The 14,223-nt window shown below is 40.3% G+C and overlaps 1 protein-coding gene across 5 annotated transcripts in view; it reads right to left on the reverse strand.

The window, feature by feature from the left end:
* Window positions 1-3,664: 3,664 nt before the first annotated feature.
* The window catches only part of aipl1 (aryl hydrocarbon receptor interacting protein-like 1), a 33,809-nt gene continuing 23,250 nt past the window's right edge, over window positions 3,665-14,223 (reverse strand). For 4 of the 5 annotated variants that reach the window (XM_047161226.2, XM_053687270.1, XM_053687271.1 and 1 more), the window contains 5 exons: window positions 6,723-6,902; window positions 5,733-5,921; window positions 5,203-5,379; window positions 4,943-5,084; window positions 3,666-4,777 (listed from right to left, as the gene is read on the reverse strand). In XM_047161226.2, coding sequence (XP_047017182.2) covers window positions 4,068-4,777; window positions 4,943-5,084; window positions 5,203-5,379; window positions 5,733-5,921; window positions 6,723-6,902 — 1,398 coding nt within the window. In that variant the 3' untranslated portion in view covers window positions 3,666-4,067. Of the gene's footprint in view, window positions 4,778-4,942; window positions 5,085-5,202; window positions 5,380-5,732; window positions 5,922-6,722; window positions 6,903-7,837; window positions 8,365-14,223 lie in introns of those variants that run through there. The other variant, XM_017490243.3, reaches the window with a different exon arrangement.

A 14,223-nucleotide genomic window follows, 5' to 3' on the forward strand; every position in this document is an offset into this window, starting at 1 on the left:
TAGTGGATGAAAACTGTAAACCTTTTGTCAATTAAAATAGCGACCCCTCCTACTTTCAAATTAAAGTTCGAGTGGAAGACGTTTCAAATATGTAAAAACCTTAGATCTCTTGACAGGATTACCTCTGACGTTCCAACAAATAAATCTTAAAGGCGTGCCTGTCCCAGCCGGAGTGGGCCCCCCCTCCCCCCCAACACACCCAAAGTCTCCATAAAACAAAGGGAGACAGCAGTGTTTCCCACCAAGAGTTGTCCACAATGTGAAAACAACTCAAAGAGTAAGCCGAACTAACCAAATAAATTACCTAAACAAAAACAATATTCCAGTAAGAGAAAAGTCCCCTACTGACTTCAAATCTGAAAATAGTCTGCGCACTTTAACAAATATAATGTCCTTACCGTTTAAAGACTTGTAACAAATAATATAACACAGTGTAGCACGTAGAAATGAGGAAACAACACTAATAAAATGAAATAAACTCTTACCCAGCCAGAGCATCAAAACAGAGAAGCACATTAATACAGAAGTACATTTAAGAGGAGTGAGTCCACCAAATCTAGACGAAGTAATGCACCGACAATATCTTCAATAAGAATCCGAATTCTGTAGAGCTGGAAGGCCGAGTGCAAAAAAAGAATAAAAGTGAAAAAAGCCCCACTATATAGGTGTTGCAGTTCACCCCGATATCAAGAGTTTAACGTAGTCTGCTGCTTCCTCCGCTGAAATAAAGTCCTTCTGAACACCGTTATATGTAATGCGAAGCCGAGCTGGGTGAAGTATTCCATGGCGAGCTCCCTCAATACCACGAAGTTGACGCCGAACCTCGTTAAACGCGGCCCGGGCCCGGGCTGTCTTGGCTGTGTAGTCAGGGAAAACGGAGATGGTCAAATCCCTCACTTTAATCCACTGGAGCTCTCTCGCACGGCGTAAAATATCAACACAGTCACTGTGATAGTGGAATCTGCACACAATAGCTCGTGGTCGTTCACCAGGCTTGGGCTTCGGCTGAAGGGTCCGGTGGGACCGGTCCAAAACCGGCTCCTTCTCCAGACCTTTGTAATGTTGATCCTAGATGTATCTCCAAGTAGGGAAAGTGAAGGGGAAAGTGGGATGATGCTATTTAGAAAACAAGATATTTCCTCAGTGATTTGTTTCCAGAAGTGCTTAACTGGTGTGCAGTCCCATATTGCATGTATGTAATCGTCTGTTTTATTTTGTGTGCAGTGTCTGATTCCCCGAAGCCCATTCTATACATCCTACGACCTGTGTACTGAGCTCTGTGGATTATTTTGTACTGTATCAGGTGCAGACTTATGTTATTAGCTATGAGGGACATGTTCTGTAATATCTGTCACCAAAAGTCTTCTCTAGGTGTGATAGCTACAAGGTACGGCAGTTTAGGAGTTGGATTTGGATATTATTTTCTATATTTTGGTTAAGACTTTAGTCGGTGGTGATATATTTATTAGTTCTGATACTAATGGGTGGAGGTCTAATGTGTTGTCTTTTAGGTTAATTTTAGAGCATATAATGGATTTAAGTTGTAGAAATTCAAGGACATGTTTATTTTCTAGTTCATGCTTTTTGGCTAGATATGGGAATGATGAAAAGGTGTTGTTTTGATATGTGTTAATGCCTTTATCTACCCATGTGGAGATGTTTGTTATCTTAACCGTGTTTGTGAAGTCAGGGTTATGATGGGTCAAGTTGAGTGATTTGAAACAAGAAGGGGGAGGTTGAACTGGGATCATTGAAAATAACTAATTCATTTTGGGTAGTATCGTAATTTTTATGGATGCTATTCTGCCAATGAGAGAGAGGGGGAGGTTTATCCAGCGTTGGATATCATTACGTATGGTGTTCATAAAGGGTCAAAATTGAGTTTATGGTAGTCTGACAGCTTGGTGGATGTTTTGACACCAAGATTTCCTCCGGGCACTCCGGTTTCCTCCCCCAGTCCAAAGACATGCATGGTATGTTGATTGGCGTGTCTAAAGTGTCTGTAGTGTATGAATGGGTGTGTGAGTGTGTATGTGATTCTGCCCTGTGATGGACTGGCACCCTGTCCAGGGTGTACCCTGCCCTGTGCCCGATGTTCCCTGGGATAGGCTTCAGGTTCCCCCGTGACCCTGAAGAAGGAGTAAGCCTTAGAAGATGGATGGATTGATGGATGTTTGCTGTCTGGATCCCATTAATATTTACATTTTGTCTTATTGCTGCGGCTAATGGTTCTATAAAAATGGCAAATATGGATGGACAGAATGGGCATCCTTGTCTAGCACCAAAAAGTTAACAGCAGATCTATAAAGTCCTGTATGCAGGGCCTCCATGGATTGGATGTGTTTGTCCAGCACATCCCACAGATGCTTGATCAGATTAAGATCTGGAGAATTTGGAGGCCAAGTCAACACCTTGAACTCTTTCTCATGTTCACCAAATCATTCCTAAACAATTTTTGCAGTGTGGCAGGGTGCATTATCCTGCTGAAAGCATCCACTGCCATTAGAGAATACCGTTGACATGAATGGGTGTACTTGGTTTGCAGCCATGTTTAGGTAGGTGATTCATGTCAAAGTAACATCCATATAAATGCCAGGACACAAGGATTCCCAGAAAAACGTAGCTCAGAACATCATACTTCCTCCACCAGCTTGCCTTCTTCCCATAGTGTATCCTGGCGCCTTCTCTTCCCCATTTAAGCGACACACACACACCTAGCCGTCCACATGATGTAAAAGAAACTGTGTTTCATCATAGCAGGCCACTTCTTCCATTGCTCCATGATCCAGTTCTGATGCTCATCTGCCCATTGTAGGCGCTTTTGCCGGTAGACAGGGCTCAGCACGGGCACTCTGACCGATCTGCAGCTACACAGCCCCACACGCAGCAAGCTGTGATGCACTGTGTGTTCTAACACCTTTCTGTCATAGCCAGCATTAATATTTCCAGCAATTTGTGCTAGAGACTGCCAGTTGTGTCAGTGGTGTCTCAAAATAACACAAACAATCCAATAACAATGATGCAAAAGAAGATAGGAATGTCATAATTCCTGCATGGCTTTTCAAATATAAAAAAAATAAATAAATAAAGACTTTTTTATTTATTTTACTGTTCTTGTGTTTAACTGCCCTCTATTACCTCTGTTAACCAGAGATCTGCCTACAAAGGCACAAAGCCTAGACATATTGGATGACTGCTAAAGGTCGTATAGTCTAGGGACTAGCTGTTTTTGTAGCATATATAGTATGTTTATTTTGTGCATTTAATATTGCATATCTCCATCATAGCCCATCCATCTCAAACCAGCCGGAAGCAAACACCAGGAAAGGTTAACTAAAAAAATACAGCATAGTTTTTTTTTCTTTTGAATCTAGGCAGGTGCTTTTAAAAGGGCTAATGTTTAATGTCACAATGCAGCATTAAAAAGTAAGAGCTAAGTGTCTGATTCCAGTAATATGAACAGCACAATTTTTCAATCTAACTATTGTCTATGGGGAATTAGGGGAATTTCCTATAAGCTAATTGACAGTGAGCAGTCTAAAGGTTCTTAATCTGATTTTAACACACTTGAGACAGAAACTGAGTGTCTGTGATGAGAAAGAATGACAATAAAGTTGACTTTGACTTTGAGATACCATGTCGAGTGCGTGTGTGAGCTATACTGACAATATGATTTGTTTTTCTTCATTTAGCAAAATGATCATTAAAAGCCATGTAGACCATAAAAAAGCAACTGAAACATCATTGTAGCGAATGACCACTCTTTCAAGGCAATGAGTCTGTTAAATGTGTTTTATTACAGCATGCTGCTTGAAATGCATGTTAATAGCACAGATCTACTGGCATTATATGGTTGATGGTTTACCCAAAATTACCCTGATGGAAAATCATTCATCTAATAAATATTATGCCATAGTATTATATCAAATATCAGATTTTAAGCACCCCTGAAAGTAAGCAATATGCCCATTTCATGCCCTAATAAATAAATTCCAATAACAGGGATCACATTGAGCAAACGGCTATCAGTCTGTTTCATTACGTGTCTTCATCACTGACATGAGTCATTATTTGTAGTGTTCTGGTGTTGCTTCTTCAACAGTTGCGGTTAAATCTGGTGCATTTTCTTGTCTTGCAGTTCCCTTTTCAGGAGTAACTTGCTCTGCAATCTCTTGCTGTAGAGTTTCCTTCTCTGGAGTTTCCTTCTCTAGTGTTTCCTTCTCTAGAGTTTCTTGCTCTAATGTTTTCTTCTCTGGAGTTTCCTGCTCTAGTGTTTCCTTCTCTAGAGTTTCTTGCTCTAATGTTTTCTTCTCTGGAGTTTCCTTCTCTAGAGTTTCTTGCTCTATTGTTTTCTCATCTGGATTGTTTGCCTCTGGAGTTTCTCGCTTCACAGTTTCCTGCTCCGGATTGTCTTTCTCTGCAGTTTCCTTCAATGCCGTTTCTTGTTCTGTAGGTGCTTGCTCCAGGGCCACTTGCTTGGAAGGTTCTTGTTCAGTAGTTGATTGTTCTGCTGTTTCTTGGTCTGTATTCGTCTGTTCCTGTGTTTGCCCTGGAATTGTTTGCCCTGTTGCTGTGGCTGTGAACATGCCTTTGTATTTTTGTCTGTCCTCCTCTCTCTTCTCCTCCATACGCATGTTGAGAACAGCTAGCTCTTTCTTTACTGACTTTTTCATACTTGGATCTAGATCCAGCACCCTTTGAAAGTCAGCCCTGGCCTCGGCCTCATTCCACACCTCCATGTGTGCTTTTCCCCGCAAGTAAAAAGCTTTCATCACCCCTATGCAACACAAACCAATGTATAGTAGTGCTTCACATACAATTCTCAAAATGACTTGCTTTGGTGTATCACTGTTATTCTACATGATTACACAGTAACTCCATTGATTACACCAACCTGGAATAAGTTCAAACCAAAGTTATGAAGTCTATATTCTACACTCACCAGGATGCTGGTTTATGATGTCACTAGTGTGCTCAATGACCTCATAATACTCCTGCATGCGCAGCAGACACTGGCAGTAGTTGAGTGTGAGAGTGTTGGCCATCTTCTCGAGCTTTAGCCAGGGGACCTCCCAGGCCTTCTCCTAAAAGAATACACACACACACACACATATCAGGCATTCAGATATCAATTAATTTTCCATTCACTTTTATCCCCCAACTAGTCATCAGTCATCCATAGTCAAGTCTTGGCTCACTCACCTTTGACTGAACATTCTTGATGCAAAGGATTGCCTCCTTGTACTTGTTTGTGGCCTCCTCAAAGCGACCCTGTTTGTACAGTTTGTTCCCTTGGCCATGGAGCACAGGAACAGCCTTCAGTCTCTCCTCATCGCTCATCGCCCACGACTCCCTGTGATACTCACTCGGCTGCTGAACCTGAACAACACGACACACAAAATATCAAAACCACATTAAATAATGTATATAGTGTAACAATGATATAGTGTCTATAGTGTTATAGGGAGAGCCATAAAAAATGTACTCTAGAGAACCTTAAACTGAAAATAAATCCAGAGCTCAACCTAGTGGCCATTCTAGAGAAGTATTTTATAAGTCCCTCTTGCATTTTCAGATTTGTAATAAATTGCCAAACAGAAATCTCTTACACAATCGGTCTATGAAAATACCCTGACTAGAACAATATGTGCTTGCTTAATATTTAGTATCTCTTTGTACATGAAATGATTTCTTTACAGATGTGAAATAGAAGTGAGAGAAATGAGAATGACCTTTAGCAGTTCAAGCACAAAGATGAGAGGCTGTGGTTCTTTCTGGAGCTCATCCAGATCGTCGTAACCCAGGGTGTGAAACGCAAACATGTTAGCCATGCCACAGGTGTGGATGTGCCAGTCCACTGGATCTTTTCCCTCTGCAATGCGACGAAGACTTTTTGCCACAATGGGGTACAGACCAGTGTGCTGTTAAACATCAAACAAACCAGAGAACAATAAATACACACACAGAGATGGCTCTTGACTTTTGAAAAGCAGATTGAGATATTCGCATACTACCTATTGCTAGGATATTCTAAAACTGAAATTAAATAAAGGTGTTGTCCCTTTTTTTGAAAGCTATATCAAGCAAAGCTCACTGCTGTAAGGAGAGGTAATGTGAGTCATGTTGTAGGGCTCAGTTTTGTCAGCAGTACATAATAACTACATCGGGTAGATACATTCAGCTTAATCCTCCTTTAGGTACTTGAGCTGTAGACACTAGGCTTCTGTTTCTCTTACACTGCTAATGAACAGAGCTTATGGGGGTTATTTGGGCCTGCATCCCATCATAATGCTTACTGACCAAAATATCAGCTGTGTGCTATAGATCTCACAGGACCTGCACTAACACTGCACAACAGCATTTGCATTTAGCCTTAACTGAAGGTAATATACAGAACTCAGCACCATGAAAACCGTAGAATGCTATACACAAAAAAGTTTGTACACAAACAGCATGACAATGTCACTTTTGCTGGCAGTGAAAATGATATTAAATTGTATATCATTACTGGCTATTAAATATTCTATCAGCGGTTGTGTGTTTTTTTTCTAGTAATTTTTAATGAACTTTTTACAAAGCTCATTTTGTGCTTTCACTTTCACTGTGGTTGGCATTTTGCATGGCGATATTTACATAGTGATGTTCATTTGCACAAGTCTTACATCAATCGGGTTGTTTGAGTACATTTTAGTTGACTGAGAGAACTAAACGCTGGTACTCACGATTATGTCACACCAGAACTCTGCAACTTCTCCTATGCGCATGGACTTGAGCAGAGCCTCCCATATGTCCAGTCTGAACATGTTCCCGATCACCACCTCCATGGGCATCCCGACCTTCTTACTGTCATCCAGCACTGTACGATCGTCATTGCACAGCATGGTTCGGAAATGGAAAGTCACCTGTGGGCCACAGAGGATGAAGATGAGAGGACACAATTAGCCTCCAAATTCAGATAAGCATTGCATGCATAGTCAGCAAATCAGATACCTTATGTGTATCAAAAGGTCTGGTTGGCATAGTACTTTGGTAATTGTGGCACTGAAGGGCTATAGCACTGAAGAGGTTAGTGTTTACCCAGCTCTAATATACATAATCAAAGTATCAAAGGTCTTGATTATTAGCTTGTGAGTTGAATTAAGCATTTTCAATAAGGGAATTTCCAAACTCTACAATCATGTGCCACATGTGGTCCAGGTGGTGTTCGTTATGCAAAAAAGACATCACTATTAAATGTACTTTTTACAGATCATTCATTGATCCGGTGGCTTTAACTTTATTTGGGTCAAAATCAAAGATCCAGAGCCTATCCAGTGAACACTAGACATGAGGTGGAAAAACACCCGGTGTGAGACACCAGTTCATTTCAGGGCAACGTACACCCGTGGGCAGTTTAGCATAGCCAATCCAACTACCGGCATGTTTCTGGGAGGTGGAAGGAGGAGGAATCTGAAGGAAACCCACACAGATAAAATCCTTGAGCTGTGAGGCAGCAACGCTTCCCACTGTGCCATCATCCTGCTCTCCATTTTACAATCAGTCTTATTAATAATAGTTTTGCTGAGGACAAGAACATTGCTTCCATTCCAAGTATTTTTTTTACTTCCTTTCCTTATTTCCATAACTTGATAAAGAATAGTGATCAATTGTGTTACAAATAAAGCTATTTGATGCTTAGATTACATTATGCAAATGTGTTTCTTGGTTCTTGGTTACTATGCAAATACATTTACCAGCTGGTAAATATGTGCGACAAATCTGAAATGAAAGCAATAGGTTACAGACAACGTCATGGAATTATAGAGCTAGCTATATACACAAACAAGTCCTACTGTACCTTGGATCCTGTGCTGAATTTGGGAATTTCACTAGTTCCTCCATACAAGATAGTTTTTTTGATTCCCTCCACACCAAGCAGCAGACTGTCCACCATACTGCATATATGTAGAGACAATTGTGTCTGGGCAAGTAGGTTTGCACTGTATAGGTGAGTATTAAAGTCTGAAGTGTTCCCTGTGTATTAAAGGACAGGGATAACAGGATTAGGCCTGATGGCTCCACCTGCCATCCACAGAAAGGCTTTTCTCAGCACTTTTCACCCGTAATCATGTCTCACCAGAAATGTCTGGAATATGCTGGGAGACAGACGAGTGTTTGTCCCTCTGTCTCAGCCTCCACAATTGTCTATGCTAACAGGAGAGAGCAGAGACCCATGGACTCAGTGCCCTCGGTGTACACATGTGGCTGACAGCTGGAGAGTGTGTTCACAGTGCTCCCGCTGAACAGCGGTCCAAACAAGCCATGTTCTACTTTTACAATTTTATAAGATTACTTAGATGGGCTTTACTGATTAGCTCAGCATAGCTAGCTGCATTTTGTGCATGTGTCACATTAGTGAGCGACAGCTTCAATTTGAGTTGGACTGTTTGGATAGTAAGGTTAGAACATTAAGGCACAGCTGTATGGGGAGGGCCCTGAGAAAAGGAAACTTCCTTTAAAAGGAAGCATGCATTGCTTACAAAGACAAAGTGTGCTTACATTCCTCCAGTCATGTGGCCATTGATATTGCACAACAGTTTGAAAAGAGAACTAGGACCTAAGCCAATCAGAACTGGCTTGCAGCATGGTTTATCTGCCCTCTAGTGGCAGCAATGTGGACACTTCCATGTGCATTGTGCTTTGCGAATGTGAACTCTTTCATGTGCACTAAACTGTGTGAACATCTGGGATTTTCAGTCTATCTGGTGTTGCCCAGAAGAGGTTGAATTTCCTTTGGAGTCTGGTTCCTCCCAAGCTTTATTCCTTATGCCATCTCAGGGACTTTTCCCTTAGGTCTGTCACCTCTGACTTGCTCTTCAAAAAAGTAGAGTCTAAATCTAAACCCAGTTTCTGTAAAGCTGCTTTGTGACCATGTTTAAGTGCTATACAAATAAATAAATAAAAAGAACCGAAAATGCATACTTCCATATGTATTGGGACGACATTACTATTTATAAAAGGACCTGTGCAGTTTGTATTTTGGCACTACAAAACAGTATACAGAAAACTTAGAATTTCGATTCACACAGGACTTTTAGTGGAGGTGGTAGGAACACTTCCTGATTCTGCATCTTAATTGCCAATTACAAACCTGAACTTTCAATTTATGTTTTGATCTATTTAGGCTTGTAGTAATACCTTGCATTGCACCATGCTCCCTCCGAACCTCTAACACCGCTAGACTGGTGCCTCCATCTCTCAGGATACAAGGAAGGCATGCATGAAAACTCTTCCCTGTTCTGGCACTTACATGGTGGAATGAACTTCTCCTAGATGTCTGAACAGCTGAGTCACTGGCAGTCTTCAAACAACGTCTAAAGACCTACCTCTTCTTAAAGTACTTAAATTAGCACTTTCATTTAAAAAATTGTGTTTTCTTACTATATTACATCCCAACAAAGTTATAAGACTGATGATATTCTTAGTCTGTGACCTAGGGAACCGTTATCGGGATGTATTTATTGATAGAGACTTCAAAGCACTTCTGTATATCGCTCTGGATAAGGGCGTCTGCCACATGCCGTAAATGTAAATGTAATAATAGACATCAAAATTTACTTCTTTGTTTTCTAATGCCATTTTCCTCTTTCTTATCTTTTCTTTTCATTTAATTTCCTTTGCTTTCTCTTTTCATCGCCTGTGCAAAGGAACAAAATAAAAAGATCTACTATAAAGTGAATTTCAGAGTCATACAGTTTTTGTGAATATCTCATACTAAATTGTTTCAGAAATGAAAACAAAATCTAAGATAAACAAAGGCAACCTGAGTAAACACAAAATACAGTTTTTAAATGGTAACGTTATTTAATGAAGCAAAATGTTCTCTAATACTAACTGGGCCTGTGTCAAAATGTATTTGCCCCCTTACTTAATAATTGCCCAAATCTGTGAAACTGCATTCATAATGTGGTTCAGCTGGACTAGACGCAATCAGGCCTGATTACTGCAATCCCGGTTCAATCAAACCAACATTTAAATAGAACTTTTTCAACAGCATGAAGCTGGTTAAAAGGTCTTACCCAGTAACACACTATGCCAAAATTGAAAGAAATTCCAGAAATGATGAGGAAGGGGATGGAAATAGGAAGGGTTACAAAGCTATTTCAAAGGCTCTGGGACTCCAAAGAACCACAGTGAGTGCCACTTTCCCAGATGTGGCCAACCTTTCAAAATTCCTCCAAGAGCACAGCAACAACTCATCCAGGAAGTCACAAAAGAGCCAAAGACAGCATCAAAGGATCTACAGGCCTCTCTTGCATCAATAAAGGTCACTGTTCATGATTCCACTATCAGAAAGACACTGGGCAAAAATGGCATGCATGGAAGAGTGGCAAAATGAAAACCACTGATATCCCAGAAGAACATTAAGGCTCGTCTGAATTTTGCCAAAACACACCTTGATGATCCTCAAACCTTTTGGGAGAATGTTCTGTGGATTGATGAGTCGAAAGTGGAACTGTTTGGAAAAACAGGGGTCCCATTACATCTGGCGTAAACCAAACACAATTCCACAAAAAGAACATCATGCGTGTGGTCAAGCATGGTGGTGGAAGTGTGATGGTGTGGGGATGCTTTACTGATTCAGGGCCTGGACAGCTCGCAGTAATTGAGGGAAACATGAATTCTGCTTTCTACCAGAAAATCCTAAAGGAGAACGTCCGGTCTTTAGTCCGTAAGTTAAAACTCAAGCGCAACTGGATTATACAGCAAGACAATGATCCAAAGCATAGGAGTAAGTCCTAGTCCTAGAAGTAAGTGAAAGACCGATCTGCACTCATCGGAAGCATTTGGTTGCAGTTATTGCTGCTAAAGGTGGCACAACAAGATTTTAAGTTTAAGGGGGCAATTAGTTTTTCACATGGGTGATAGGTGTTGGCTAACTTTTTTTGCTTCAAAAAAAAAACTGTATTGTGTTTACTCAGGTTCCCTGTATTTTATGTTGTATTTCGTTTGAAGATCTAAAACTATTTAGTATGAGATATACCCAAAACAACAGAAGAAATTTACACCACTGTACATAAAAGAACAAAGTTATTGGTTTCTCTTATTCTCTTATCTCAGTGTTGCCATGGGTACAGGTTATGGAAAGCCTATGGATAACAGAGTATTTAATACATGCTTTACAAAAGGCCTGATATGCCTGATGAATTTCAATAATTTTTAATAACAAATGCATTAATCTGTGGACTGGAGATTTACATATGGTGCCATTTTATTCCTCAGACTACAATATAAAATGGCACATGATCAGAAGTGCTGTTTAAACATCAGTCATGGCATTGCATATTGTATAAAGTCATGGCATATGTCAAATTCTCAACGCCTAGAGAGATTTAGGTGAGGCTTAGGTGACCTGGATCAGTGGAGCTGTTTTATGTAGTACATCTGCAGCAGAACTGTACACTGTGCTTGAGGCTGGTTTGATTCTCCACCTGTCTCATGCACACGAGGATTTTACAATTCCTGTATGTCAGCTCTGGTGTCTGAGTGAGTCATTGTGACTGAGTCACTCCTCCTGCGCACATAGATGAATGTGTATGGGGATGTGTTCGTATTACTGAGGTGTGTTTTCAAAGAACACAATGTGCATCTTTATAATGACACCATGGAAAGCTGATTAATAATTATGCATCGCGATCTGTTTGTGTAATGTGATATGTTCTCAAGTACAACAAAGCTTTCTCATTCATAAAGTGATGAGGCTAAATCCCTGGAACAGGTGCTGCAGGGACTTGGCATGGAAACCGAGCCATGGTTACTGCTTTATCACTAGAGCTAGAGACTGAATTGAGTATGTGAGAGATAGACAAAACTGTGAGTGTCCCCTATTTTCACCGTGTAGATTCTCAAAGTGGGAACCTCCAAGAGTTGGTGGAGAATAGACAGGGGTCTATGTTTTATTTTCATTTAGTTACAGGAGTGGAAATTCCAACCCAGCATTATCACAGTTATTATACTGAATATTGAGTTCTAAAAGTTATTGGCCTTTTTGAGTGGTCACTTCAATTTTATGGGTTTCATCCAAACCTCAAAAACACATAGCCCATAAATAATGCCAAGCTGGACCTTATTAGTGAAAAATCCCAAAACAGAAATCTCTATAGCTCAATAACAATAATAATATTCATGAAATAAATCCGTGCTGAAGGGATCTGTGGACTGTATTTTCCATTTCAAGGAATTGTTAGCTACACAAGTTTGAGAACCCTTGGTTCAGGGGAGATGAGCCTGGTCAAACACTTCTCCTCCACTGGGAGCTGGCCTTTTCACATGTTCGCCTGTGTGCATTCATACAGCATGACATCTGTGTGATCAGATCAGCTCCTCAGTTATTCTCTGAAATGTCATCTCTGGAGATTTCAGCAAGTCTTGACAGAGGCCTGGAACCCCATCTAAATAACAGGCTCTTTGGCCTCGACACCTCTGCCCACAACAGCTCTGCTCTCTGATATACTACACACACACACACACACACACACACACACACACACACACACACACACACACACACACACACACACACACACACACACACACACACACACACACACACACACACACACACACACACACACACACACACACACACACACACTCTGAGTGAGACAGTTAATGTGTGTGTCCTGACAATCCTCTTATTTCACAGTGGCTCACACACCACGGAGTTGCTGGCTAGGCAGTTTCAAAATGGCCTCCTGAATGAACACTATTCCACAAGTCCATTTAACACCACTTCTCTGTGGATATCGCAGATGACACGAACTGACCAGCCAATCAGCAGGGTACAAATCTGAAACCTTGTTTTTGATTTGATCTTTCAGTATATTTGATATATTTCCATTAGTAAGTCTATCACATTAGTGCCTTTTACTGGTAATTCTTAATAAACATGAAGTGCTTCCTGAACTAACAACTGAAAGAGGCTTAATTTCACTATAAAATCACATAAAACGTTAGTATAAATGCAGAACGTTAATGGATCAAAGATTTTTAAAAATAATAATAAATAAATAAATTCAAAAAACAGCAGCAAAAAAAAGTTATTTTAATTAATTGGTTTATACTAGATATTGGTGTACAGTTAGATTATTTTTGTTCAATAAAAATATCAAAATACATTTTAAATGGGAACAACAGAAATTCAGCCCATTGAAATGCTATTAAGTAGAGCTTTATCCTTGTCAGGGTTGTGGTGGATCTGGAGCCTATCCTGGGAACACTGAATGTGGGACAGGAATACAGCCTGGATGTGATGACAGCCCATTTCAGGGCACCATGCATTGCAAACGCATTCACACATTAATTCACAACTAGGGTTAATTTAACATAGACAAATCATCTACCAGCATGTTTTTGGGATGTGGGAGGGAAAACCAGACAACTGGAGGAAACCCACACATACAGTACACAGGGAGAACATGCACAAAAACCGAACACAGACACTAACCTGAGCTCTGGATCGAGCCAGGGACCCTGAAGCTGAGAGGTGGCAACATTTTTAAATTATAAGGCATTTGAATTATGTGTATCAAATAATTCTGAATGTCTCATGATGTTCAAATGTTTGTTTTCCCATTGGAAATTGAAAAACTGTACAAAAGCTATCAGATGCTCCATGAGCCATGTGGTCTGAGAGTCTGGGCTCTGAGCTCCAGTTACAGTCTGTATGGAAGTGGATATATTGTGTGGGTCAATCTGGGGTTTATTTTAGGATTCACTTTTTCCCTGACCAGTAAAAAGCAAGATTGTTCTTTTAATTATTATATTATTTATAAACTGTTATTCTTTTTCTATATTTAAATTATATTGTAATAATAAATATTGCTGTTAGACCCTAATATGTTAGAACGCTCAAATAGGTGAATGGTCATGATTAGTAAAGTAATTCAGTCCTCTTGTCAGATTAACACAGTGCTGCAATTAGAGTTGCCTGGATTTAAATGTAAGGCTTCGGGTTTCAATAGGATTCAGGGCTGCCCTTGAATCCAAGGTCTTACAACCAAGTGGGAAGAGCTCTTTCAGAAGGAGTCCCATGTGACTTCAACCCTTTAATTATATTTTAGTTACGGTTTTATTTTTGACCTCCACATCAGATTATTTGCTGTTAACAAATTCCTTAAGGAGGATTATTTTGGATTTTTCTGGAACCAAGCACAACAGCACCACTAATGGTTATCAGAAATG

This window comes from Ictalurus punctatus, chromosome 17 (genome assembly GCF_001660625.3).
Source record: "Ictalurus punctatus breed USDA103 chromosome 17, Coco_2.0, whole genome shotgun sequence".
Taxonomy (NCBI): Eukaryota; Metazoa; Chordata; class Actinopteri; order Siluriformes; family Ictaluridae; genus Ictalurus; species Ictalurus punctatus.